The sequence below is a fragment of the Acinonyx jubatus genome, chromosome C1, assembly GCF_027475565.1.
Source record: "Acinonyx jubatus isolate Ajub_Pintada_27869175 chromosome C1, VMU_Ajub_asm_v1.0, whole genome shotgun sequence".
NCBI lineage: Eukaryota > Metazoa > Chordata > Mammalia > Carnivora > Felidae > Acinonyx > Acinonyx jubatus.
The window spans coordinates 160,029,496-160,054,710 of NC_069381.1; the positions used below are offsets into that span (position 1 = coordinate 160,029,496).

General features: G+C 38.1%; 1 protein-coding gene across 1 annotated transcript in view; it reads right to left on the reverse strand.

Annotated features, from left to right (window-relative positions):
- CIR1 (corepressor interacting with RBPJ, CIR1) overlaps positions 1 to 25,215 on the reverse strand; it is a 43,833-nt gene that overhangs the window by 6,336 nt on the left and 12,282 nt on the right. The window contains exons 3-7 of the mRNA XM_015086360.3: positions 25,021 to 25,094; positions 24,416 to 24,426; positions 24,262 to 24,326; positions 23,646 to 23,694; positions 22,375 to 22,492 (exon numbers count right to left, since the gene is read on the reverse strand). Of these exons, the coding sequence (XP_014941846.1) occupies positions 22,375 to 22,492; positions 23,646 to 23,694; positions 24,262 to 24,326; positions 24,416 to 24,426; positions 25,021 to 25,094 (317 nt within the window). The remainder of the gene's footprint in view (positions 1 to 22,374; positions 22,493 to 23,645; positions 23,695 to 24,261; positions 24,327 to 24,415; positions 24,427 to 25,020; positions 25,095 to 25,215) is intronic.

Consider the following 25,215-nt stretch of genomic DNA (forward strand, 5'->3'; position numbering starts at 1 on the left):
CACGGACGTTGCGAACCTCGGGCGCTCTGTCCCAACAGCACTGGTGGAAGTTTGGCGCGGACACCCAAGGCTACAGAAAGGGCAGCACCACCCAAGTCCTCCTTTTTTACCACCTTGGTCTCTGGTGTCTGTGCCTTAACAGTTTAAACTACAACTGGAATCGGAGCCCAGGAATGTTTGGTTTGCTCTTAAATTTGCTATGGTTGAATAACTCTATAGAGAATTCAGGAAGAGGACATTTGTTTTAAAATGTAGATTTGTGAGGACTCCTTTCTAGATCACTTCACTCAGGCTGGGTCAAGCCTCCAGAGCATGAAAACCGATGTTCCAATTTTGAAAAGCAGGTCCACTGACGAAAACTGTTTTACATTTTGCAAACTTTCTCTGCTGTGATACAGGTAAGCATCAGAATACTGATTGTGACTACGGTATTCAGTTTCATGTCCTGATTAGACCTAGACTATTTTCTACTAGAAAAATACCATGGGGTCAGTGTCTCAGGGGGAAAAAAAAATCCCCAGAAGGCAAATTAGGTTGTACAAAATTATGTTTGGACAGGGGCTAATCTATTCATTAAGAGCATTCATTTTTATAGAACTCAGCAAAAGTAACGGGAGGTAAGAAATGTTGTGTAGTAAAATGCATGTTTTATTGGAGGACACTAAAAAGTCCTGGCTATGAGAAAGGCCCCATCACCAACTTCACCGTTAGACAGCAGTCCCAGCTGACGCCCACAAACAGCTCAGCAGGAAGCTGAATGTCGAAGGCAGACACACTTGTGTCTCACTGCTAGCACGAGGTCAATCTGCTCTTCCCAAGAACAGATGTATCTTCCTTTCCAAGTTCCTCATTCCTTTTGAAATGAAACATTACCCTCTACAATTTCATGGTATTCAGCGGGAGAAGGGAGGGCACTGACCTGCAGGTTAGGGAAGGCTGCATGAGAAATGCCTTTTCCTTCTCCCCCAAAATTTAACACAATACCTTATGGGATGTACTGTTTGCTGCAAGTGTCTGCTATTCCTAAAATGAATATAGTTTTGTTTGCTATTAAAGTGGTGAGCACTCACGGTTTATGAGATTGAGCCACGTTGGGCTTTGTGCTCACAGTGCAGGGCCTGCTTGGGATTCTCTCTTTTCCGCTATCTCTGCCCCTCCCCTGCACTTGCTCAAATCCTCTCTCACAATAAATAAACGTAAAAAAATTTTTTTAAGTGATCAATTTTTCCCTTTTCATTGTGGATCTGTATTTAACCTTATATGGTACAAAATTTCAAACCTAGAGAGTATAATGTAATGAACCTAATGTATTCCTTAGCTTCAACAATGATATTTTGCCATTCTTACTTTATGACCTCCAACTTCCTGTGTTTCTTTTTTGATAGAGTTATTGACAGAGTATTTGACAGATCCAGATTTTGATAGAGATGAAATCTCAGATATCACTTTGGTATTTAATCACTAACAAACAAGGAGTATTTCTTAAAAATAAAACCCTAACACCTTTTACACCTGTCCATGCTGTTTGGATTAGGATCCAAACAAGGTCCTCACACTGCATCTAGTTCATATATCTCTTAAATCTCGCTATCTTTTTTAAGGCTTATTTATTTATTTTGAGAGAGAAAGTGCGAGTGGGGGGAGGGGCAGAAAGAGAAAGAAAAAAATCCCAAGCAGGCTCCACACTGTCAGCGCAGAGCCCGATGTGGGGCTCCAACTCACGAACCGTGAGATCATGAACAGAGACAAAATCAAGAGTCGGATGCTTAACCAACTGAGCCACCTGAGAGCCCCTCTCTCTCTTTTTATTTTAAGTAATTAGTTTTAGATAGGCTCCATGCCCAATGTGGGACTTGAACTCACAACTCTGAGACTGAAAGTTACATGCTCTACCAACTGAGCCAGCCAGGAGCCCCTCTTTTCCCTCTTTAGAAACTGAGGTATAAGTGACACATACCTTAAGTCTGTTTTCATCTAAAAAAATTTCACTACCCCCACCCGCTATTCGTTTGCTGAAGAAACTGGGTTATTTGTCCTGCAGAGTATCCCACATTCTGGATAGTGATGTCATTTAATATGTTCTTCTAGTCTTTGTATTTCCTGTAAGTTGGTAGTTAGATCTACAGGCTTATTATTAAGTTATTCTGGCATGTTATACCATATACTTAGGAGGATTACATAGCAAGTCTTCTTACATTTGGACTTGAGAAAAATGACACTTGAAAACACACACATTTCTGGCCAGTGAACTAGACTGAGGACAAAAGGCTGAGACTTCAACCTAGAATGTTTTGCTGTCGCTACGTAGTAATAGTGGAGGGGGCAGAACCTGAAAAATGTGCGTTTTAAAATAAACTCCCAAATATGATCACAAATTAAATATGTTATGATTCTTATTTCCATGGGAGTACACCCTTTTTTTCCGTCTTTCTTCCTTGAAATTAAATCGACTGAATCTAGTAAAAAAGCCACTCCCTGTTACTAAGGGTAAAAAGGCCACACAGAGACACTGGTTATAGAACACGACGGGGAGATTTGTGTCTAGTGGGAATTATCAAGAATCGTATACATATGATTCCTAATATTACCTAACCTTTTTGCCTTTAAGAAAGCGTATAGAAAGTTATCCTTAAAAAAGACTGAAAAAGGGGGCACAGTGGGAACATGCAGCACAAGTCCCAGGGAAAAAGTGAACAAAGCTATTAATAAAGTGTGTGGGTGATTTTTATTTATATAGATGAGAATGTTTTACGTATGATTTTCCAAAGGTTATGCAAGAACCAATTGTACCGAATTGTAATAAAACTGCTCCATACTGGGAATTTTCCTGAAACACTGCCAGTGCAGCTTAGTGGAGGCTGGAAACAAAAGTGTTTCTTATTGCCCTTATCTCAAGTTCATACTGAAGACAGCTAATTTGATCTCTATTAAAACATACAATGTAAAGGAAAAATGAAGCATTTCATTTTAATCTATGTGTCTGGAAAATACATAAAAACAAGGAAAGATAAAACTGCCCTTATTGTATGCTAGTAAAGAACACTATTAAAAATAAAAAAACTTTCCCTTACAGAATCAATAAGTTACAAATATATGACTTACATTTGATTATATCTTCAAACTTCTATCTTCAACTTAATTTACATGTAAATATTTTAGTGATGATACTTGCAGTGATAAAGTGAATTCACAGTCCATATGAGAAAAGTCATTTGTGTTGTGATGAACATGAGGTAGTAGAAGTTAGCACTATGTTTTAGTTAAGAATATGAATGCTCTCCAGGGGGTGCCTGGGTGGCTCAGTTGGTTGAGTACCCGACTCTTGATTTCAGCTCAGGTCACAATCCCAGGGATGTGGGATGGAGCCTCTCATCAGGCTCCACACTGAGCGTGGAGTCTGCTTAAGATTTTCTCTCTGTGTCTCTATCTCTCTCCCTCCCTCTCCTGTCTCTCTCTCCCCTGCCCCTCCCCCACTCTCTCCCTTTCTCTCAAAAACAACAACAAAAAACAAAGAACATGATTGCTCCTGAGAGAATATGACAGCTCTTAAACATTATTCATCTATGAACCTCAGAAACATTATGCTGAGTCAAAGAAGTCAGACACAAAAAATACATACCGTATGATTCTATTTACACGAAGTTCATGAAGAGGCAAAACTAACGTGCGAGGTTAGAAAATAGAACAGCGGTTGTGGGTGGAGGAGGCTGACCAGTAGGGGACAGAAGGGTATGTTCTAGGTTATGGTAATATTCAAGCTCTGAATCTTGCTTGTCAGAGACATTGGTTACAGGGGTGTACGTATTTGTCAAACTCTATACGACCAGTATATTGTACTTTTTGTTTTTAACTTTATTTATTTTGAGAGAGAGAGAGAGAGAGCAAGAGTGGAAGAAGGGCAAAGAGAGAGGAAGAGAGAGAGAATCCCAAGCAGGCTCTGCACTGTCAACACAGAGCCCGACGTGGGGTCTGAACACACCAGCTGCAAGTTCATGACCTGAGCCGAAGTCAAGAGTTGGAGGCTCAACCCATTAAGCCACCCAGGCAGCCTGACCAGTACATTTTACTTTATAAAATAGTTACACATGATATTTTAAATCAGTCAACAATAATTACTCAACGACTATGCTAGACGCTCACCACATTTCTGTATTACATCTCCTTCTAACTATGGAGGGAACCTGGCATAAGGAATTTCAGCTTATTCCTCCCTAGTATATAACTTAGAAAGTGATTTAAAAATCAGTATGTAGGGGCGCCTGGGTGGCTCAGTCGGTTAAGCGGCCGACCTCGGCTCAGGTCATGATCTCGCGGTCCGTGAGTTCGAGCCCCGTGTCGGGCTCTGTGCTGACAGCTCAGAGCCTGGAGCCTGTTTCAGATTCTGTGTCTCCCTCTATCTGACCCTCCCCCGTTCATGCTCTGTCTCTCTCTGTCTCAAAAATAAATAAACGTTAAAAAAAATTTTTTTTAAATCAGTATGTATTACTGAGAGCTTATTATTTTATTCTGTTAGCATTTTAGAGAATGGAGAACTTAGTTTTTGCTTTCAAGCTTCTAATCTTTTTTGGAAAATCAGTTCATATCAAAGAACAGGAAAAATATGAATTGTAAACGTATGTTATAAGATATATTCAGAGAAGATGATAAACAGTGATGTTTATATAGTTAGCAAAACCTTTTCATTCAGTCACTCACTAAACTATTATTTCTAAAGTATTATTTACTAAGCATGTACACGGTGCAAGGCATTAGGGACACAAAGATAAAGAAGATACAGTCCCTAATTCAGAAAAGCTTGTATTTTCCAGGAAAGAATAAGAAGCTGAATTTGATTTTCAAACTCTCATACGATTTAGGAAAAGGTAAAAAGTGAGGCGTTGTAAGTGAGCGTAACACAATGAAGGTTGTTAACTTCATTAAGTTTGATTTGTGTAGAATTAATATTTACTAAGTGGACTATATTTCATTCATTTTCCTTTTCCAGGTAATCATCAATTCATTTCCTTTACTTGAAGCTGGCAGACTTTGAGTAGATGGAACAATGTTAATAGGAAGAATCATGTAAAAGGGAGTTATGACTGTGATCTGAGAATCATAATACCCCTTGGAGATTATGGAGAAGTGTAGCCCCCACTACCCCACACGTGACTTTAACACAGAGCAGAGTAATTTACTGACAGAACAGGATTACATTTAATTTGCTAATGACAGTGGAATTTCAAGGCCTAGCCACTGTAACAACAAATTTAAGCACTGAATTATACTAGTGCTTATAAATAGTTAGAAATGATGTAACCATTGGTAACCACTTAAAATAGCCAAAATTTCAAGTATTAATCAAGAGTACCACTTTGGCATTTGGAGCACCATAACTTGACAAGTTTTACTGAATTATGGCTCTTTAAAAGGTCAACACTTCTTGTCAGCTACTTAGCTTCCACCTGCATTAAAAACAAACAAACACAAAAAACCTAGTCCCTGACTGATCAACTAGACAAAGGAAAGAGATGATGCATCACTTCTTTATTCTGAGGTCAATCCTTTATTTATTAGTTTTAATATCTGCCTATTTTAGGAGTTTAGCTTTTTTTTTCTTTTTTTTTAAACAGGCTCCACACCCAACATGGGGCTCGAAGTCATGAACCTGAGATCAAGAGTTGCATGTTCTACTGACTGAGCCAGCCAAGCGTCCCCAGGAGGTTAGCTTTAATGAGAATCCGGTAACACAAATACTTTTTCTGCAGTAGAATTATGCTGGAAAATTAAACAAAAATTGTGCCATCAGATGTAGGTCTATCCTAGTAGCTGTGCTGGTAGGATTCAACTTCTTCCAAGGAGTTGTTAAGGGAACTCCATAATAGATTCAGGGAGATTTGCCAGATGGGCAACTGAGTTTATCATCTTTCTTGCTATGGGAAGTCCCTCTAGCATGGTGATCAGACCATTATTTTGTTACATTTCCCATACATGTCCTCAAGCAACAAAATGTTGTCAACATAGCAGGCTGAATAAAAGACGGAGAAGTAGCACGTGAAAGCTGTGTTGCAGGAAACTTCCATCAGAGTGACCGCTGAGTGTGACATTCTTCAAGGAAATTAAATCAAGTTAGGTAAGGAAGAGTGTTCATAGGCAAACTTTTCCAATAAGTGTAAAATGATGCTTTCCTCAATTTAAGCTATTTCTTTAAACAAAAATTTTTTTTTTAAGTTTTTTTTGACAGAGACAGAGTGCGAGCACGAGCTGGGGAGGTGCAGAGACAGAGAGGGAGACACAGAATCGGAAGCAGGCTCCAAGCTGTCAGCACAGAGCCTGATGCGGGGCTCGAACTCACGAACCGTGAGATCATGACCTGGGCCGAAGTCGGACGCTTAACCGACTGAGCCACCCAGGCGCCCCAATTTAAGCTATTTCTTCATTTTCATATTGTTACACACGAAAGGCTATGGCACACACAAGAGTGGATAGAGACACAGGAAACGTTAACATCATGTTAGCCATTTGTGGTGTGGCTGGTTCTCAGACTTACGTGTTACAAAGAAAACAGAAATTCTGTCTGTGTCAAAACTATTTGAATTTGAATTTTGAATTTGAAATTCACTTTTATTAAAAATGTGAAATTTGCATATTTATGGAGTCCGTTGTAAACATTTAAAAAAGTGTATCTAAGTTAAAAAATGGCAAAGTAACTTTAAATATATAGCAACTTAAGCCTGAAACACCAAAATTGTACTAAGTAATTTGTACAATATGAAACTAATGTTAACAAATGTGGACTCAACGTTTATTCACTTTTATGTTGCTTTTACAACTTTTGGATTTTCATCCAATATATAAAAAGCTTGAAAGTCCTCCCATCCTTACAACAACAAAAAGCTGACAAAACTGAAAATCAACCAACCTTCTTAGCAGTATTAAAGAATTGAGACCACAGGGTAGGACATTATCCCCAAAACAGGAGAGACAAGTGGTACAGACAATCACAGTTTAACAGGACCAGAAACCACCAATGGAGTCAGGAACTACTAGGAATCCTTAAAAGGGTAATATACTGTTGTTGGAGACTACGCAAGGACTAGCTTGAGAACTAAAAACTCCTGGGGGCTCAACCTTCATAGGGCCCCCACACTTTCATGAGTTTTACTTCCTGAAGCCGCTACACTTCTATCAAAGAACAATCTCCTTGTATTTACCTTCCAACAATAAGAAGGGAAAAATAACCAGTCTGAAATATGTCTACAGCATTTGTTGTCCTGAACATATGCTTACCCTCAAGGGAATCTATTTTATCAAAACCTAACCTACATGGGGAAAAAGGTGGGGGGTGGGGGGGGAAGTGGAGAAAAAAAGCTGAGAAGCACCTGTGAAGGTTACAGCTCAGGGGCACACATGCTAACTAAAAGAATGAGGCTTAGGGGCACCTGACTGGCTCAGTTGGTTGGAGTAGTCTTTTTTTTTTTATTAAAAAAAAAATTTTTTTTAATATTTTTGAGAGAGAGAGAGAGAGAGAGACAGAGAGACAGAGCATGAGTGGGGGAGGGGCAGAGAGAGAGGGAGACCCAGAATTTGAAGCAGGCTCCAGGCTCTGAGTACACAGCCCGATGCGGGTCCTGAACTCATGGAGTGTGAGATCATGACCTGAGCCGAAGTCGGACGCTCAACTGACTGAGCTACCCAGGCGCTCCAAGTTGGAGTAGTCTTGATCTCGGGGTCATGAGTTCAAGCTTCACACTGGACTCAATTAAAGGAAATGCCAGAAATAAAAAAAAACACTAACAGAAATAAAGAATGCCTTTGATGAGCTCATCAGCAGACTCGACATGGACATCAGTGAGCTTTAAGATATGTCAATAGGAACTTCCCAAACAGAAAGCAAAGGCAAAGAAAATGAAAAAAATAAAACCAGAATATTAAAAAACTGTGTGGGGGGCTGGCGATGCCTGGGTGGCTCAGTCGGTTCAGCATCTGACTTCAGCTCAGGTCATGATCTCGTGGCTTGTGAGTTCGAGCCCCACGTCAGGCTCTGTGCTGACAGCTCAGAGCCTGGAGCCTGCTTCTGATTCTGTCTCCCTATCTCTCTGCTCCTCCCCTGTTCACTCTCTCTCTCTCTCTCTCTCTCTCTCAAAAATTAATAAACATTAAAAACAAAAACAAAAAAAAAAAACTGTGGGACAATTACAAAAGGTGCAACATATGCACAACAGGAATACCAGAAGGAGAAGGGAGGAGAGAAAAGAACAGAAGAAATATTTGAAGTAATAATGGATGAGAGCTCCCAAGACTAATGACAGACAACAAACCACACATTCAGGAAGCTCAGAGATCACCAAGCATGATAAATACCTAAAATCCTACACTTAGGCATATCATACTCAAACTGCAGAAAATCAAAGACAAAGAGAAAAACTTGAAAGATGTCAGAGGGCAAAAAACTCTTACCTAGTTAGGAACAAAGATAAAATTACATCATACTTCTCTTAAAAAACCATGGGAGCAACAGGAGAATGGAGTGAACTATTGAAAGTGTTGAAAGATAATCCTACCAACACTAAATTCTGTATCCAGAGCAACTGTCCTTCAAAAGTGAAGGAGAAATAAAGACTTTCTTAGACAAACAAAAATTGAGAAATTTGTCACCAGCAGACCTGCCTTGCAAGAAAAATTAAAAGAAGTTCTTCAGAGAGAAGGAAAATGACAATGATCAGAAATTTGGATCTACATAATGAAAGAGCACTTGAAAAGGAATAAATGGAAGATAAAATATTATCTTAAGAATAAGAGTGGCGCCTGGGTGGCTCAGTCGGTTACACGTTCTACTTTGGCTCAGGTCATGATCTCATGATTCATGAGTTCAAGCCCCACGTCAGTTTCTGTACCTGGAGCGTTCCTCAGATTCTGTGTCTCCCACTCGCACTCTCTCTCTCTCTCTCTCTCTCAAAAATAATTAAATATTTTTAAAAATTTAAGAGAAAGTGTCTTTTTTTATAGTTTATTTGAGAGAGTGAGAGAGAGAGTGCATGTGCATGAGTGGGGGAGGAGCAGAGTAGGGGAGGAGAGAGAATCCCAAGCAGGCTCCTCTGTGCTGTCAGCACAGAGCCCGACGTGGGACTCAATTCCACAAACCATAACATCATGACCTGGCTGAAATCAACAGTCAGACACTTATGTGACTGAGCCATCCAGGCGTCCCTAACAGATAACATCTTGTATGAAATGATAATAGCAAGGATATACTAGTTGATTATAGCTTATGAGTAAATGTATGGCAGCAATGTTAACAGGGACAGAGAAAAGGAATTGTGTTATATAACAGGAGCATTATATAAATGACCGTGCCTGGTCATGCCTGGTCTGGCTGGTTTATTCTGTTGTAAAGTACTGGTACTACTTGTGAAGTGGTACAGTGCTATTTGAAAGTGGACTTAAATTAGTTGTAAATGCACATTGCAAGTTCTAGAGCAACCACTAAAATAAAAAAAAAAAAGTACAATTGATATGCTGAGAGAAAATGGAATCACATAAGATGCTCGACTAAAAGCAGAAAAAGCAGAAGGCAAAAAAATAAAGAACAAGGGCAACAAATAGATAACAATTATAAATATAATTATATCAATAATAGACCTATTATTACATATATATGGCTCAATGATAGGTTGTCTAAAACTAACCCACTGTTTTTTTCTGATTTATTAAAGTAATTTCTATGCCCAATGTGGGGTGTGAACTCATGACCCCAAGATCAAGAGTTGCATGCTCTAGTGACCTGAGCCAGCCAGGCACCACAACACATCCACTTTAAATATCAAGACACAGGGGCACTTGGCTGGCTCAGTCAGTGGAGCATGAGACTCTTGATCTTGGGCTTGTGACTTTGAGCCCCACGTTGGATGTAGAGATTACTTAAAAAAATTTTTAAAAATCTTTACAGGGCACCTGGGTGGCTCAGTCGGTTAAGCATCCGACTTCAGCTCAGGTCATGATCTCACCATTCATGAGTTCGAGCCCCACATCAGGTTCTGAGCCTGGAGCCTGCTTCAGATTCTGTGTCTCCCTCTCTCTCCTCCCCTGCCCTGCTCACGCTGTCTCTCAAAAATAAATAAACATTAAAGAATAAATAAATAACAACTATGTGAATGGAACTAGAGGGTATTATGCTAAGTGAAATTAGTCAGAGAAAGACAAGTATCATACAACTTTACTCATATGAGGACTTTAAGACACAGAACAGATGAACACAAGGGAAGGGAAGCAAAAATAATATAAAAACAGGGAGGGGGACAAAACATAAAAGACATGTAAATATGAAGAACAAACACAGGGTTATTGGAGGGGTTATAGGAGGGGGGATGGGCTAAATGGGTAAGGGGCATTAAGGAATCTATCCCTGAAATCATTGTTGCACTATATGCTAACTAACTTGGATGTAAATTAAAATTTTTTTAAAAAATCCAAAAATCAATCAATAAATAAAAAAGAAATCTTTAAACAAATAAAGACACAGACTAAAGTGATGGAGAAATATATATATACATATACACACACTATATATATATATGTATACACGCTATATATATATATAGTGTATATATATATATACACTATATATACATAGTATATATATACATATATATATATACTACACACACACACACACACACACACACACACACACACACTAGCACTAATAAAATAAAGCTGGAGTATCCATGTTAATTTCAGACAAAGCAAGTTTCAGACCAAGGAAATTTATCAACAATAAAGAGACAATGACACAATGAAAAAGGGTTTCATTCTCCGCAAGATACAACAATTCCTAATGTGTATGCATCTAACATTAGAGCATCAAAATATGAGGCAGAAACTGATAGAAATGTTTTCAGAAATAGACAAATCCACTATTATAGCTGGAGATTTCAATGCCCCTATATCAGAAACAGATCCAGAGAGCAACAGAAGAAAATCAACATGATATAGTTGAATTAAATAGCATTATCAACTGGATCTGGTTGATATATATACAGTATTTTATCCAATACAGTACAAAGTATTGTATATATTGGATAAAGTATTCTGAACAGCAGAATATATATTCTTCTCAAGCTCATATGGAACATCACCAGGAGAGACCACATTCTGGGCTATAAAACACACCTTAACAAATGTAAAAGAATAGACATCATACAAACAATGCTCTCAGGCCAAAACGGAATTCAACTAGAAATAATAAAGAAGAGTCAGAAAATCCCAAAGTATTTGGAGATTAAACAATACAGTTCTAAATAACACACGTGCTAAAGAAGTCTCAACAGAAATTTTAAAATATTTTGAACTAAATGAAAAAAAAAAAACAACAACTGCTGTGTAGTAAAGAACTTGGCTGTACTTTGTCCCCGATTCCTGGGAAGGAGCCTCTATATCCTTGAAATTTCTTGAGTGATAGGAGTGTCTGTTATTTATAATGGGATCTGATAGTTTACATTATTGAGGTGACGTAGACAGGTTATGCTAAGGAGATGAGTCAGGATGGGCTGGCCACACCAGAAGGACGAACCATGTGAGTAGAGGGTTGGGGCTCTGATATTAGCTTGACCTCTGGAGAAGGGAGAGGAACTAGAGAGGAGTTCAACTATATGGTCAATGAGTCAGTCAATCATGACCATATAATTGAACCCTAATAAAAACTCTGGCTTAGGTGAGCTTCCCTGGTTAACAATACTTTGTGTATAATTGATGTGTAAGGAGGTGACATGCCTAGACTCCGTGGGAAGAGGACACTAGACGTTAAGGGTTTGGGGTGGGGGGGAGAAAGGCAATTGTAATTCTTTAAGTATTAAATTAATTAATTAATTAGTTTACTTATTTTTGAGGGAGAGCATGCGGGTGCAAGCACAGCTCAATCTCACGACTGTGAGATCATGACCTGAGACTCATCATGACTGTGAGACTCATGATCTGAAATCAAGAGTCAGACACTTAACCAACCGAGCCACCTAGGTGCCTCTAAGTGTGAAATTTAAATGCAAACAAAATGATGTTAAATCTACCTTCTTTACTACATTTTGTAGGACTTCATTTATATGAAATGTCAAAAATAGGCAATCTACAAAAAAAGTAGAAAGTGGAGTAGTGGCTGCCTAGGGCTTGGGGGGACTAGGAGCTGGAGGGTAAGGGGCTGAGGGGTCCCTTTGGGGTAATGAAAATGTTTTCAACCTAACTGTGGTGATGGATGTACAACTTTTGTGAATATGCAAATTCAAAGCCATTGAATTGTACACTTTAAAGGGGTGATCTGTATGGTATGCAAATGTTAACTCAATAAAGCTGCTGAAAAAATACTTGACCAAGAAAAAGAAGGGGCGCCTGGGTGGCTCAGTCGGTTACGCGTCTGACTTCAGCTCAGCTCATGATTCCGCGATTCGTAGGTTCTAGCCCCACGTCGGGCTCTGTGCTGACAGCTCAGAGCCTGGAGCCTGCTTCAGATTCTGTGTCTCCCTTTCTCTCTGCCCCTCCCCACTCACATTCTGTCTCTCTCTCCTTCAAAAATAAATAAAACATTTGAAAGAAAGAAAGAAAAGGAAGGAAGGAAGGAAGGAAGGAAGGAAGGAAGGAAGGAAGGAAGGAAGAAAGAAAGAAAGAAAGAAAGAAAGAAAGAAAGAAAGAAAGAAAGAAAGAAAGAAAAGGCAAGCAACAGATTGGGAAAAAGTATTTGCAAAAGACACATCTAGTAAAGGACCAAAACATACAAAGACATTGTCATGACACTGACAATGCCAAATGCTGGCAAAGATATGGATAACAGGAACTTTTGTTCATTGCTGATAGGAATGTAAAATGGTACAGCTACTTTAGAAGAGTTTGTCAGTTACTTATAAAACTAAATATACTCTTACCACACTCTCTTGGTATTTCCCAAGTGTATTTACCCATACACTCCTTGGTATTTACCCAAAGGAATTGAAAACTTATGACCACACAAAAATCAGCACATAGATGTTTACAGCAGCTTTATTCCTAACTGCCCAAACTTGGAAGCAACCAAGATGTCCATCAGTAAGTAAATGGATCAATAAACTGTGGTACATCCAGACAATGGAATACTATTTAGCACTACATGGAAATGAACTATTAAATGAGTCATGAGAAGACATGGACGAACCTACAATGCATATTACTAACTGAAAGAAGCCGATCTGAAAAGGCTACACACTGTAAGATTCCAACTACATGATCTTCAGGAAAAGGTAAAACTAGGGAGATAGTAAAAAGGTCAGTGGTTGTCAGAGGCTAGAGGGAAGGGAGGTATGAACAGAGGAGGGAGCACAGAGAATTTCTGGGGCAGTGAAACTACTCTGTACGATACTATAATATGGATACATATCATACATTTGTTCAAACCTACAGAAAAAGTACAATGCTGAGTTAGCCATAATGTAAACAATGGATTCTGGGAGATAATGATGTGTCAGTGTAGGTTGATCAATTATAACAAATGTGCAACTCTTGTAGAGAATGTTGATAATAGGAGAGGCTGTGCATTTGTGGGGGTCGGTTGTTATGGGAAAACTCTGTACTTTCCTCTCAAATTTGCTCTCAACCTAAAACTCTCAAAAATAAAGTCTATTAAGAAAAAGCACAAACAAGAAATGAAACAAAATGATTAAGTAAAAGGCATACAGATACATGTAACTATTAAATCTATTTTTTTTTTAATTTTTTTTTCAATGTTTATTTATTTTTGGGACAGAGAGAGACAGAGCATGAACGGGGGAGGGGCAGAGAGAGAGGGAGACACAGAATCGGAAACAGGCTCCAGGCTCTGAGCCATCAGCCCAGAGCCTGACGCGGGGCTCGAACTCACGGACCGCGAGATTGTGACCTGGCTGAAGTCGGACGCTTAACCAACTGCGCCACCCAGGCGCCCCACTATTAAATCTATTAAGAAAGCAACAAACAAAAACAAAACCAAAAACACCCTACTTGCTTTGCTGAAAACCCACCTTGTGGATTTAAAAAAAATTGATGTTTAATATCAGTATACACTAAAAATGTAAGAGACAGATGGTAAGAGTCAATGATAAGAACAAGGGCCAAAGAATACACATGAAGGCAGGTGGACAGTACATCTAATGAGAATGTAATATAAAAATACTTTATAAACATTTAGTCACCACTGAAGCTTGAAAGTTTTACATATAATTCTGATGTACTTCAGAGTGCATGGAAACTTACAAAGTTAAGATGATCTTATCGGTAGAAAAGATATTCTAAACCAGCTTAGCCAAAAGAAGCATTTTGATTGCCTAATTTAACTTTGTAAAGGAGAAGTAAATCTTATGGCTGGTCTCTGTAAACCTCACAGCTGGAACATTCTAACAGCACCTTGCAGTTACCAGTGATCAAAGTAAGTTACTTTATATACTAAACTTAGAATTTCATAATAGAAATAATGCAACGCCGGGGGGTGCGGTTATCATGAAATAATTACACTCCTGGGAGATTACAGGCACAAGGCTGTACCCCAGGGGTGTGATTATCCCATGATAACCACATCCACTGAAATTGCATTATTGCAAAAATAATCTCTATTCACTGGTGAGACATTATTCAATAGGTGATTTTTTAAAATGAAAAGATTTTTTAGCTTGAATCAGCAAGTGGATTAGGAAATTGGCCAGTTTATTTTTCACTGCATTCAAATTCAGGATACAACATCATTATTATTTGCTTTCCTATTTGATATACTAGAGTTTTTTATTTTGTTTCTGAGAATCCTTTAAGAGTTTCTATTAGTGTTAGTTAAGTGGCATGCTAAATGCAGGTCAAACTTCAAACGTATTAACTGAGCAATAAAATTTTAAATAATTTACTTTTATGTATAAAATTTTTAATTCTTCTAATACTCACTTAAAAACTATAAATGTATAACCACTGTTAATATATTCGTCTATCTCCTGCCAGTCATTTTTCTACAAGTATCTGTCTATATGTCTACCTAAAGACAGCAAAAGAAACATGAATGGAATCCATGTAGCCACTTTGTTTTACAATTTGCATTTTTAATTTGACCAAATGTTGTAAACAACATCCATATCATTAAGAGATCTTCATATCATATCAATTGTTCTTACATACAGCTGAAGCTGATGGTTCTCAACCTTGACAGTGCATCAGAAATAGATCAGTAACTTTCATCATCTTCTGTGGTATCACAGATGGTGAAAGTTACTGATCTATTTTTACCATAATTTTATCATAGAGTTCAGTGTGTTGAGATATTCTCAGATGAGTAAGATACAGGATTTAAGAAATTAAAAATATCCTGTGTATTTACCAGTATTTGTTCTCACACTTATATTTGTCAGTTTTAAAGGAAAAATTGGAAATGGAAATTTTCCTAATGCCTTTTTCTATAAAGAGGCAAAGAATTAATTCAGTCTGCTAGTTATTTCTCATCATGAATATGCTTTTTACGACACACCAGTAACTCTTTCCTTTCTTCAGCTGTTCTAACTATTCTGAAAATAAATTTAATACAGGAGAACAAAGGGAAACATCAACCTTCTCAAGAATGCAAGAGATATTCAACGTTTGAAAAGCCAAATCTTGTTTCTTTCCCATTTTTAAAAAAGTTTTTTATTTTAGAGAGAGAAAGAAAGAGCGCAAGGAAGAGGAGCAGAGGAAGAGAGAGAGAGAATCCCAAGCAGGCTCCCCATTGACAGTGCAGACCCCGACAACCCGGGGATCATGACTTGAGCCAAAATCAAAAGTCAGACGCTCAACCGATTGAGCCACCCAGGTGCCCCAGTTTCTTTTCCAATTTTAATCACACATTTTAATATAAAAGTAAAGACAGTCACATGTAATTTCACCAAATTATTAACTATTTCAGTCTTCCATGTTTCCTTCCAGTCCTAATGTATATGCATGTAGCTTTATATTATCAGAATCATAATGTAGATTCAATTAGTAATCCTTAATTCACTAAATATATCAACAAATAATTTTGCAATTCCTCTAGGACTGGATATTTAGTTTACAACAGGAAAAAATTAGAAATGATACTGAAATGAATATTTCCCTTAAAAAAAAAAAGCTCTTTTAGCACATTATCATTTTTCCTTCTCTGTACTTTTCCCTTTCCACACACACACACACACACACACACACACACACACACACACACTACACCACACCCACCCAGAATATTCTATGGCATATCATTTTTGCCTAAACCTGTTTTCCCAAACTTTCAGATCATCACCATCTTCTAGGGTGAGCGTCTCAGAATCCTCTCAGTACTCTGATTCAATAGGGCCTTGGGAACCTTTAACAAAATACTCAAGTGATCCTTTACATCAGGCAAGTTTGGGAAATGATGGCTGCAGTGTCCAATGGCAAAACTTGTTAAGTCATTCAAATCTGGTTCTGTTCATTCATGGTCATCCAAGATAAATCTTCTATGCTTGTTTTTCTTCTGGTCTTTCTTTCTGGCCCATCTTTCTAACTGTTTCAATCTTAATAATTCCTCAAAGGTCATTGTAGTCCTGTCTCCCCTATTAACACTCAGTTACTCTCTATTAAATAGATTCTTATAAAATGATTAGATTGTAAACTAGGAGTAGAACCCTTATCTTTAATGAGGTTGGAACAGAGAAGTTCAAAAAATAAAACTTAAGGCTGATATGTGGGATGTCAAATACATAGTGCCAAGTAAAATTATCTCATAAAGTAAAAAAGAAATTTAGTAGTTCTAAGAATTAATTTTCATATAGGGCACTTAATCAGTGTGCCATTCTTTCACTATCAAAGGCAGAGCTTCTAAAATCTTACAGATTTATGGGGCGCCTGGGTGGCTCAGTTGTTTGGGCCTCCGACTTCGGCTCAGGTCATGATCTCACAGCTCGTGAGTTTGAGCCCCGTATCGGGCTCTGTGCTGACAGCTCAGAGCCTGGAGCCTGCTTTGGATTCTCTCTCTCTGCCCCTCCCCCGCTTGTGTTTTCTTTCTCTCTCTCTCTCAAAAATAAACAAACACTGAAAAAAATTTTAAATCTCATAGATTTGGGGTGTCTGGGTGGCTCAGTTGGCTGAACATCCAACTCTTAATTTTGGCTGAGGTCATGATCTCACATTTCGTGGGACTGAGCCCTACATCAGGCTCTGCACTGACAACAAGGAGACTGCTTGGGATTCTCTCTCTCCCTCCCTCTCTCTGCCTCTCCCCTGTTTGGGCATGCTCTCTCTCTCCCTCTCAAAATAAATAGATAAACTGAAAAAAATAAATAAAATTTGACAGATTTCAAAAATAACTTGATTCAAAAAGGTCATTTTAACTTTTTTAAAAAAGTTTATTTATTTTGAGAGAGAGAGAGCAAGCAAGCAAGCAGGGGAAGGGGAGAGAGAGAGAATCCCAAACAGGCTCCACACTGTCAGCAGAGCCCAATGCAGGGCTCGATCCCACGAACCATGAGATCCTGACCTGAGCCAGAGTCAGACACTCAACTGAGCTACCCAGGCACCCTGGTTGTTTTATCTTTTAACCTTACATACTTTTTTTTTTCCTACATACTTTTAAACAATATTGCTTCTTAACTTTTTTTACTTGATATACCTTAGTATATCCTTACATGTCAACATAGACATACAGCTCTATTCCCCTGTTTATATCTTATGACTATATGGTATTCCATTGGGGGGGATGTACCATAATTTATTTTAAAAAAGAAATGCTTATTATATGCCAGGCACTATTGCAAGCACTCCACATTAACTTGTTTAGCTCTCATGACCACCTTATGAGGTAGGTGCGAGAATATCTATTTCATAGACATTAGCAGACACACAACAGTTAAGTAGCTTGCTTGAAAATACAGGCCTACTAAGTAGCAGAGCAGATGTTCCAAATCAGGCATCTAGGAGGCCCCATAGTCCCACAGTGTGTGCTCTTAACCACTATGCATACTGTCTCTCAGAATCTATGGCTCCCAATTCTAGAAGGCCGTTCCTTCTGGGGGCACCTGGGTTGCTCAGTCAGTTAAGCATCCGGACTCTGGATTTTGGCTCAGGTCATGATCTCACAGTTTGTGAGTCTGAGCCCTGCATTGGGCTCTGCACTCACAGCACAGAGCCTGCTTAGGATTCTCTCTCTCTGCACCTGCTGTGTGCACATACATGCTCTTTCTCTCTCAAAATAAATAAACTTAGAAAAAAAAAAAAAAAAGGCCATTCCTTGTACGATGCCAACTGCTCTTCTCCCAGATTTTACATGGTTGTACCTTTCCTGTCATTTAAGTCTCAGTTTAACATCAGTTCCTCAGAGGGGGCCATTCCTGACTCCTTAATACAAAATTACTCACCATTTACCTCTCATCACAGTATCCAATTTAATTTTCATCACAGAACTTATAAATACCCAGTATTTTCTTACCAGTTTATTTTGTGTCATTTCAATGTAATGAAAGTAAAGACATTTCCTGTCTTGATATTATTGTATTCTAGACCCTAGAAAAATGCCTGGCACAGAGTAAGTGCTCCATAAATGATTGCTGAATAAATGAGTGAGTTTATTTTACCAAGCTCTTATGGATGGACATTCAGGTTTGTTCCTGATATTTCAGTACCATAAACCTTTGAGCATCTACCTTATCACTTTCTTATTATAAAAACATTTTTTTTTTAATGTTTATTTATTTTTGAGAGAGAGAAGCAGAGCTTGAGGGGCAGAGAGCAAGGGAGACACAGAATCCGAAGCAGGCTCCAGGCTCTGAGCTGTCAGCACAGAGCCTGACACGGGGCTTGAACCCACGGACCATGAGATCATGACCTCAGCTGGACACTTAACTGACTGAACCATCCAGGCGCCCCCACTTTCTTATTATGAATTCTTGGAAGCTGAATTTCTAGGTAAAAGGATATGCATGTTTTTAAGTCTTTTGATACCTATGGTCAAATGACTTTAAAAATGGTGTTCCAATTTATCAACAGTGGATTAAAATTCATTTTACCACACTTGCTCCAACACCAGATGTATTCTTTTAAATCTTTGCCCAATTTAATAGGTAAAAAAAGATAATATATTATTTTAGTTTTCATTTCTTTGGTTACTAATGCTATTGAAAATGTCCTCATAGGTTTAATGGCCATTTGGATTCCTCCTTTTGTCCTTTGCTCCTTTGCGTTTGTATGTTCGTCTTTACCATATTGACTTGAAAGGACATTTTATATACTAGGAATGTTAACTATAGTATTTCAATAAAGTTAATACTTTCTACCCTCTACCACTCCACTGCTCAATTCATTTAGACACAGATAAAGAATCACTAATTTGCAGACATCACAAGTTGGGTTACATATATGTTAAAACTTGTTAGGAACCAAAGAATAAGAGTATTTTTTTTACTTTGTTCACTTTATTTTGAAAAAGTTCATTTGATTGCAGAATAGTACTACAGTACAACTGTACCACAAATGGGGTGCAAAAATTTTGTATAAAATGAATGATTACTTCAAGGTTTATGAATATAAATGCATGGCTGGAGATGAGCTAATAACCAGCTTCATTATATGTGAGTTCACTGTTTCCAATACTTTTAAAAACAGATTAAGTAAATAGCACAAGTTCTTCCGGTTGTTATAGACTTTCTAATATAGAATCAAGACAGGGGTGCCTGGGTGGCTCAGTCGGTTGAGTGTCCGACTTCAGCTCAGGTCATGGTCTCAGTTTTGTGGGTTTGACCTCCACATCAGGCTCTGTGCTGACAGCTCAGAGCCTGGAGCCTGCTTCAGATTCTGTCTCTCTCTCTCTCTGCCCCTCCACCACTTCCACTCTGTCTCTCTCTCTCAAAAACAAATAAACATTAAAAAAATTTTTTTAAATAACATATAGAATCAAGATAAAGTAGGGGTGCCTGGCTGGCTCAGCTGGTAGCATGTGACTCTTGATCTTGGGATTGGGAGTTTGAGCCCCATGTTGGGTGTAGAGATTACTTCAATAAATAAATCTTTAAAAAACAAAAAAAAAAAAGAATCGAGGGGTGCATGGGTGGTTCAGTTGGTTAAGCGTCCAACCCTTGATTTCAGCTCAGGTCATGATCTCAAAGTCGTGAGATCGAGCCCCATGTCGGGCTCTGAGCTGGACATGGAACCTGCTTAAGATTCTCTCTCCCCTCACCCCTCTTCCACTCACACACTCTCTCTCTCAAAAAAAAGTTAAAAAAAAAAAGAATCAAAGCAAGTCTGTTGATTACTAAATAAAAGGCTAAGTCTGGAATCTATCCTCATTCTCTCAGAAGCAGGATCAAAGTAAGACTAGGCTGGGGCACAAAGACAGCTACTACCACTGCCTGCCGCTAGCCGATACGGAAGTCATGCAGTTGTAAGGGCACCACAAGGCTGGAGTGAAGGAAAAGTGAGCAAGATGCAACCCCTTCCAGAAAACATATATACCTTTCAGATATAAACATCAGGTTTCTGTTACTACTAAAATTAACAGTCAGAAATATTTAAGCCAATGGGTTCCTCATATATGATCTAGTGTACTCCCATGTTCTTTAGGGGTTTATTTATTTTGGGGGCTCTCCTTTCACCATTTGAGTGGGGGCAGGTGAGGAAGGAACATCAGTATGTGGATTTTAAGAGTACCTGCACTGTGTCATCAGTGGAACATTCTTTTGTCAGAGATTGCCAGACCAAGGTCTGTACCAACATTCTCTCACTACTGAGCAAATAGTTTCCCTCTACTTAAAATGTGGTTTCTTAATCTTTTTTAGAGGAGTAAGGATTAAAAAAAAATTAATTTTAATATTTTTATGTGTACTTCTTCTACCCATTCTAACACCATTAAAGAAACAGTGTCAGGGGGCTCCTGGGTGGCTCAGTGGGTTGAGTGTCCCATTCTTGATTTTGCCTCAGGTCATGATCCCAAGGTCATGGGATTGAGCCCTGCATTGGGCTCTTTGCTGAGCATGGAGCCTACTTAAGATTCCCCCGCATCCCTCTGTTTCTCTCCCTCTGCCCCTTTCCCAGCTTGTACTCTCTTTCCCTCTCTAAAAAAAAAAAAAAAAGAGAGAGAGAGAGAGACAGAGAGAAACAGTGTCAAACTTGACAATGATTATTTTTTCAAATTTTTAAGTTTATTTATTTATTTTGAGAGAGAGAGAGAGAGCAAGCTGGGGAGGGGCAGAAAGGGAGAGAGAGAATCCCAAGCAGGCTCTGCGCTGTCAGCACAGACACACAAACCAAGCCATGAGATCATGACCTGAGCCGAAACCAAGAGTTGGACGCTTAACCAACTGAGCCACCCAGACGCCCCTCTTTTTTTTTTTTAACTTCATTTATTTTGAGAGAGACAGAGAGTACAAGTGGGGGAAGGGCAGAGAGAGAGGGAGAGAGAGAGAGAATGTCAAGCGGGCTCCACACTGTGCAGAGCCTGATGAGAGGCTCGAACCCACAAACTGTGAGATCATGACCTGAGCTGAAGTTGGGTACTTAACCAACTGAGCCACCCAGGCATCCCTGATATTTAACATCTTTTAAAATTCAGTTTTGATTTTATCTGTGAACTAAATGAGGCAATTGCTGAGTCTTTTCATCAGCCTACATTTACAATTCAGGGGAACATGAATATGAGAAAGAACCATTTCTTCCTTGTATTTTTAGGTTACTAACCTGATGAACTATGCTTAATACCTTTTTTTTTTAAATAATGTTTATTCTATTTTTGAGAGAGAGAGAGCACAAGAGGGGAAGGTGCAGAGAGAGAGGGAGAGGATCCAAAGCAGGCTCTGTGCTGATAGCAGAGAGCCGGACGCAGGCCTTGAACTCACCAACCATGAGATCATGACCTGAGCCAAAGTTGATGCTCAAGTGACTGAGCCATCCAGGTACCCCTGCCCTAGTATTTTACCTTTAATATCAAGTTTATAGGGCCCTTGGCTAGAAAAATTAAATTAAATTCTAACACATAGCATTTAAAATTTAGGGGCACCTGGGTGGCTCAGTCGGTTAAGCGTCCGACTTCAGCTCAGGTCATGATCTCGCGGTCCGTGAGTTCAAGCCCCGTGTCAGGCTCTGTGCTGACGGCTCAGAGCCTGGAGCCTGTTTCAGATTCTGTGTCTTCCTCTCTCTCTGACCCTCCCCCATTCATGCTCTGTCTCTCTCTGTCTCAAAAATAAATAAACGTTAAAAAAAATTAAAAATAAATAAATAAATAAAATTTAAAACATATGAGCTTCCCACTGACCATCATATTTTGGGTACATATCTTTGTCAAAACAAACAAACCAACCAACCAAAGGAAAACAATATCCAGAAGTATTAAAGAAAAATGCTGTTTGTCCTTGATACAAATTATAAAACAAATAAATCATCTCTAGTGCATACCTGAGCCATCAGTGGGAACTGAACTTGCATTTATTCCAGAAAGACCAAACAAAGGACATTCTCGATCTGTGTTGACATGACCCCATTTGTGACATTTAATGCACCTCACATTTCGAACCTGAGAAATAGTGAACATTATTTTAGTTATTAAAATACTGAGACTCTAAGCAATGTTCAAATCCCTACTCCTTGGCAGAGTTTAAGGTAAATTACTTTTCATTTTTAAAAGATTTCCAGGGACAGAGATTCCGTAACTATTTTGGTAATTTAACATAAATACTAAAACCTTTTGTAAATTCTGCCTAAAAGCTAAACTGAATACTATCTCTTTTTGACTGTTACTTGGTGGTAACAAAACAATGTGATCCAAAGAGAAATGGTAAAATATCAAAAAGGAATTACGTCATGGCTTAAACTTAAATTCTCTAATTTAAAAAGGTTAATTTTTGGGGCGCCTGGGTAGGTCGGTTGGTTAAGTGTCCGACTTCGGCTCAGGTCACGATCTCATGGTCGATGGCTTCAAACCCCACGTCGGGCTCTGTGCTGACAGCTCAGAGCCTGGAGCCTGCTTCGGATTCTGTGTCTCCCTCTCTCTCTGACCCTCCCCCACTCACGCTCTATCTCCCTCTGTCTCTAAAAAATAAATAAACATTTAAAAAATAAATAAATTAATTAATCTTTAAAGTTTCAGTTTCCTAACCAGGGTTTGGCAAACTTCTTCTGTGAAGGACCAGATATTAAGTATGTAAGTCTTTATGGGCCAGAGGTATCTGTTGCAATTACTCAACTCTGCCAATGTAGCAGGAAAGCAGCCACAGACAATATGTAAATGAATAAGGAAGGCAGGACTCCAAAAAATGTTTTTTCTAACAAGATGTGGCCCTCTGGTGATATTATGTTTGGGTTCTAAAAAAATAGTTTTACACCTTTTCTTGATCTTGTGCTAATTCTCTAAATTCCTGAAAACTGAAGAGACCCTTATCATTACAACCCTCAGTACAAAACTTTGATTCCTACCTTTTTTTTTTTTAAACAGGAGAAAATCAAATTTAATAGACATACATACAGGGAATCTACATAGACATGAAATTCCTGATTCCTATCTTTTATCAACCTACTACACTTAATGTTTTCTCCTCTAAGTCCTTTTACTGTCTGATATAAATCAAAACAACAGATCCCTTTCTCAGCTTAAATACCTTTTGGACAACAATAAAGAAGTATTTATTAAGTAGAAATTATTCTTATAGAGTAAAATATGGGTCACTTGCCTGAATACCAAAGGGCTGATCTCTGATGTTCATGTCATCTTTGGCATATCTATTAAGTAGAAAAAATGTACAAACACAATATTAAGAACAATTTAATAAACAGCAGTTATTCTGAAAATAGTTTTCTAGTTCTAAAAACATTATAAAATGTATAACACAGAACTATGAAATCTACTTAGTATTTCTAGACATCACTTCATATTAAGTGTCCAGTTTGATGATTTGTGATTAAAAAAATTAAAAACTATTTAAATTAAAGTCTATGATCAAGGGGCACCTAGGTGGTTCAGTCAGTTAAGCGTCCGACTTTGGCTCAGGTCATGATCTCGCAGTTCATGGATCTGAGCTCTGCATCATGGGGGAGCCCACTTGGGATTCTCTCCCTTTTGCTTTCTGCCCCTCCCCCACAGGTGCACGCTCTCTCTCTCTCTCTCTCTCTCAAAATAAATAAACTTAAAAAAAAAGTCTATGATCAAATAAATTGTATAAGACAAATCACATAAAATACATTTTCACTTTAGTTGCCTTCTCTAGTGAACGAGAAGGCAACATAAGATGGGATATCAGATAAAGCTGGTGATAATATATTTTATCTTAGAAGAAAACTGGTTCTTACTTTTCCCTTGGAGCTCCTTTCTGCCATTCAAATTTGTATTCAGTCTCTCCTTCTGTTTCTTCTTTCTAAAAACATTCATTAGGAAGTCTTTCAACTTTTCCATTAAATTACAATCTATTGCAAGTAAATCTAAACACAGAAAATAGTACCTTACCTCTTTGTTTTCTTGATTGCATATCAAAATATGGGTGAAAAAAAAAGGTCAAGTTAAAAACTTCAACATTCAAGTTGGCTATCCACACTATACTATAGTATGATGTCATAGCACTTAATTGTAACTTGTAAGAATTTATTGGTTTGACTTTTTTTTCCTTCTTTCACATGATAAAATTCAAATCACTAAAGGATAAATACAATATTGAATGAGACAGCCTGTAATAAGCACATTAATTCCTAATTTTTAAGCTTTTATATTTTTCACTGACAGAATATTATGCTTTCTATTCGTATCAGTAAGGACTAAAGATATATACACAAATTATAAAAGAAGAAACGCACTTCTGTTGATATTGACTTTTTTCCTCTTCAAAGATCAAGTCATTTAAAAAAAGTCGTCATGAAATATTACTAGACAAATTTTTTAGTATTTATTCAATTGTATTGATTACAGTATTTTAAAATTATCTTTACAGAATAACAGCCATTTTAAAAAATGAAGAGCAACTTTTAAAAAATGTCTGTGATAGCAGTTCTATCTTTAGTTGCAAACACATCAAGGACATTAAAAAAAAAAAAAAAAAAAGCAAATGAGGCAAGTACCTTTTTTAGCTCCTGGTGGGGCCTCATACATGAAATTAAGGCCATTCTTTACACGCTCATCTCCCATAAGCAACCTAAATGAAATAAGAAATAAAGTTAACAATTTTATGTAGGAGGAAAAAAATTACAGAATAACTGTTCCCCATCTCCAAAATCCCTAAAGGAATTAATAGAAAATATTTTTGTTAGGGAGAA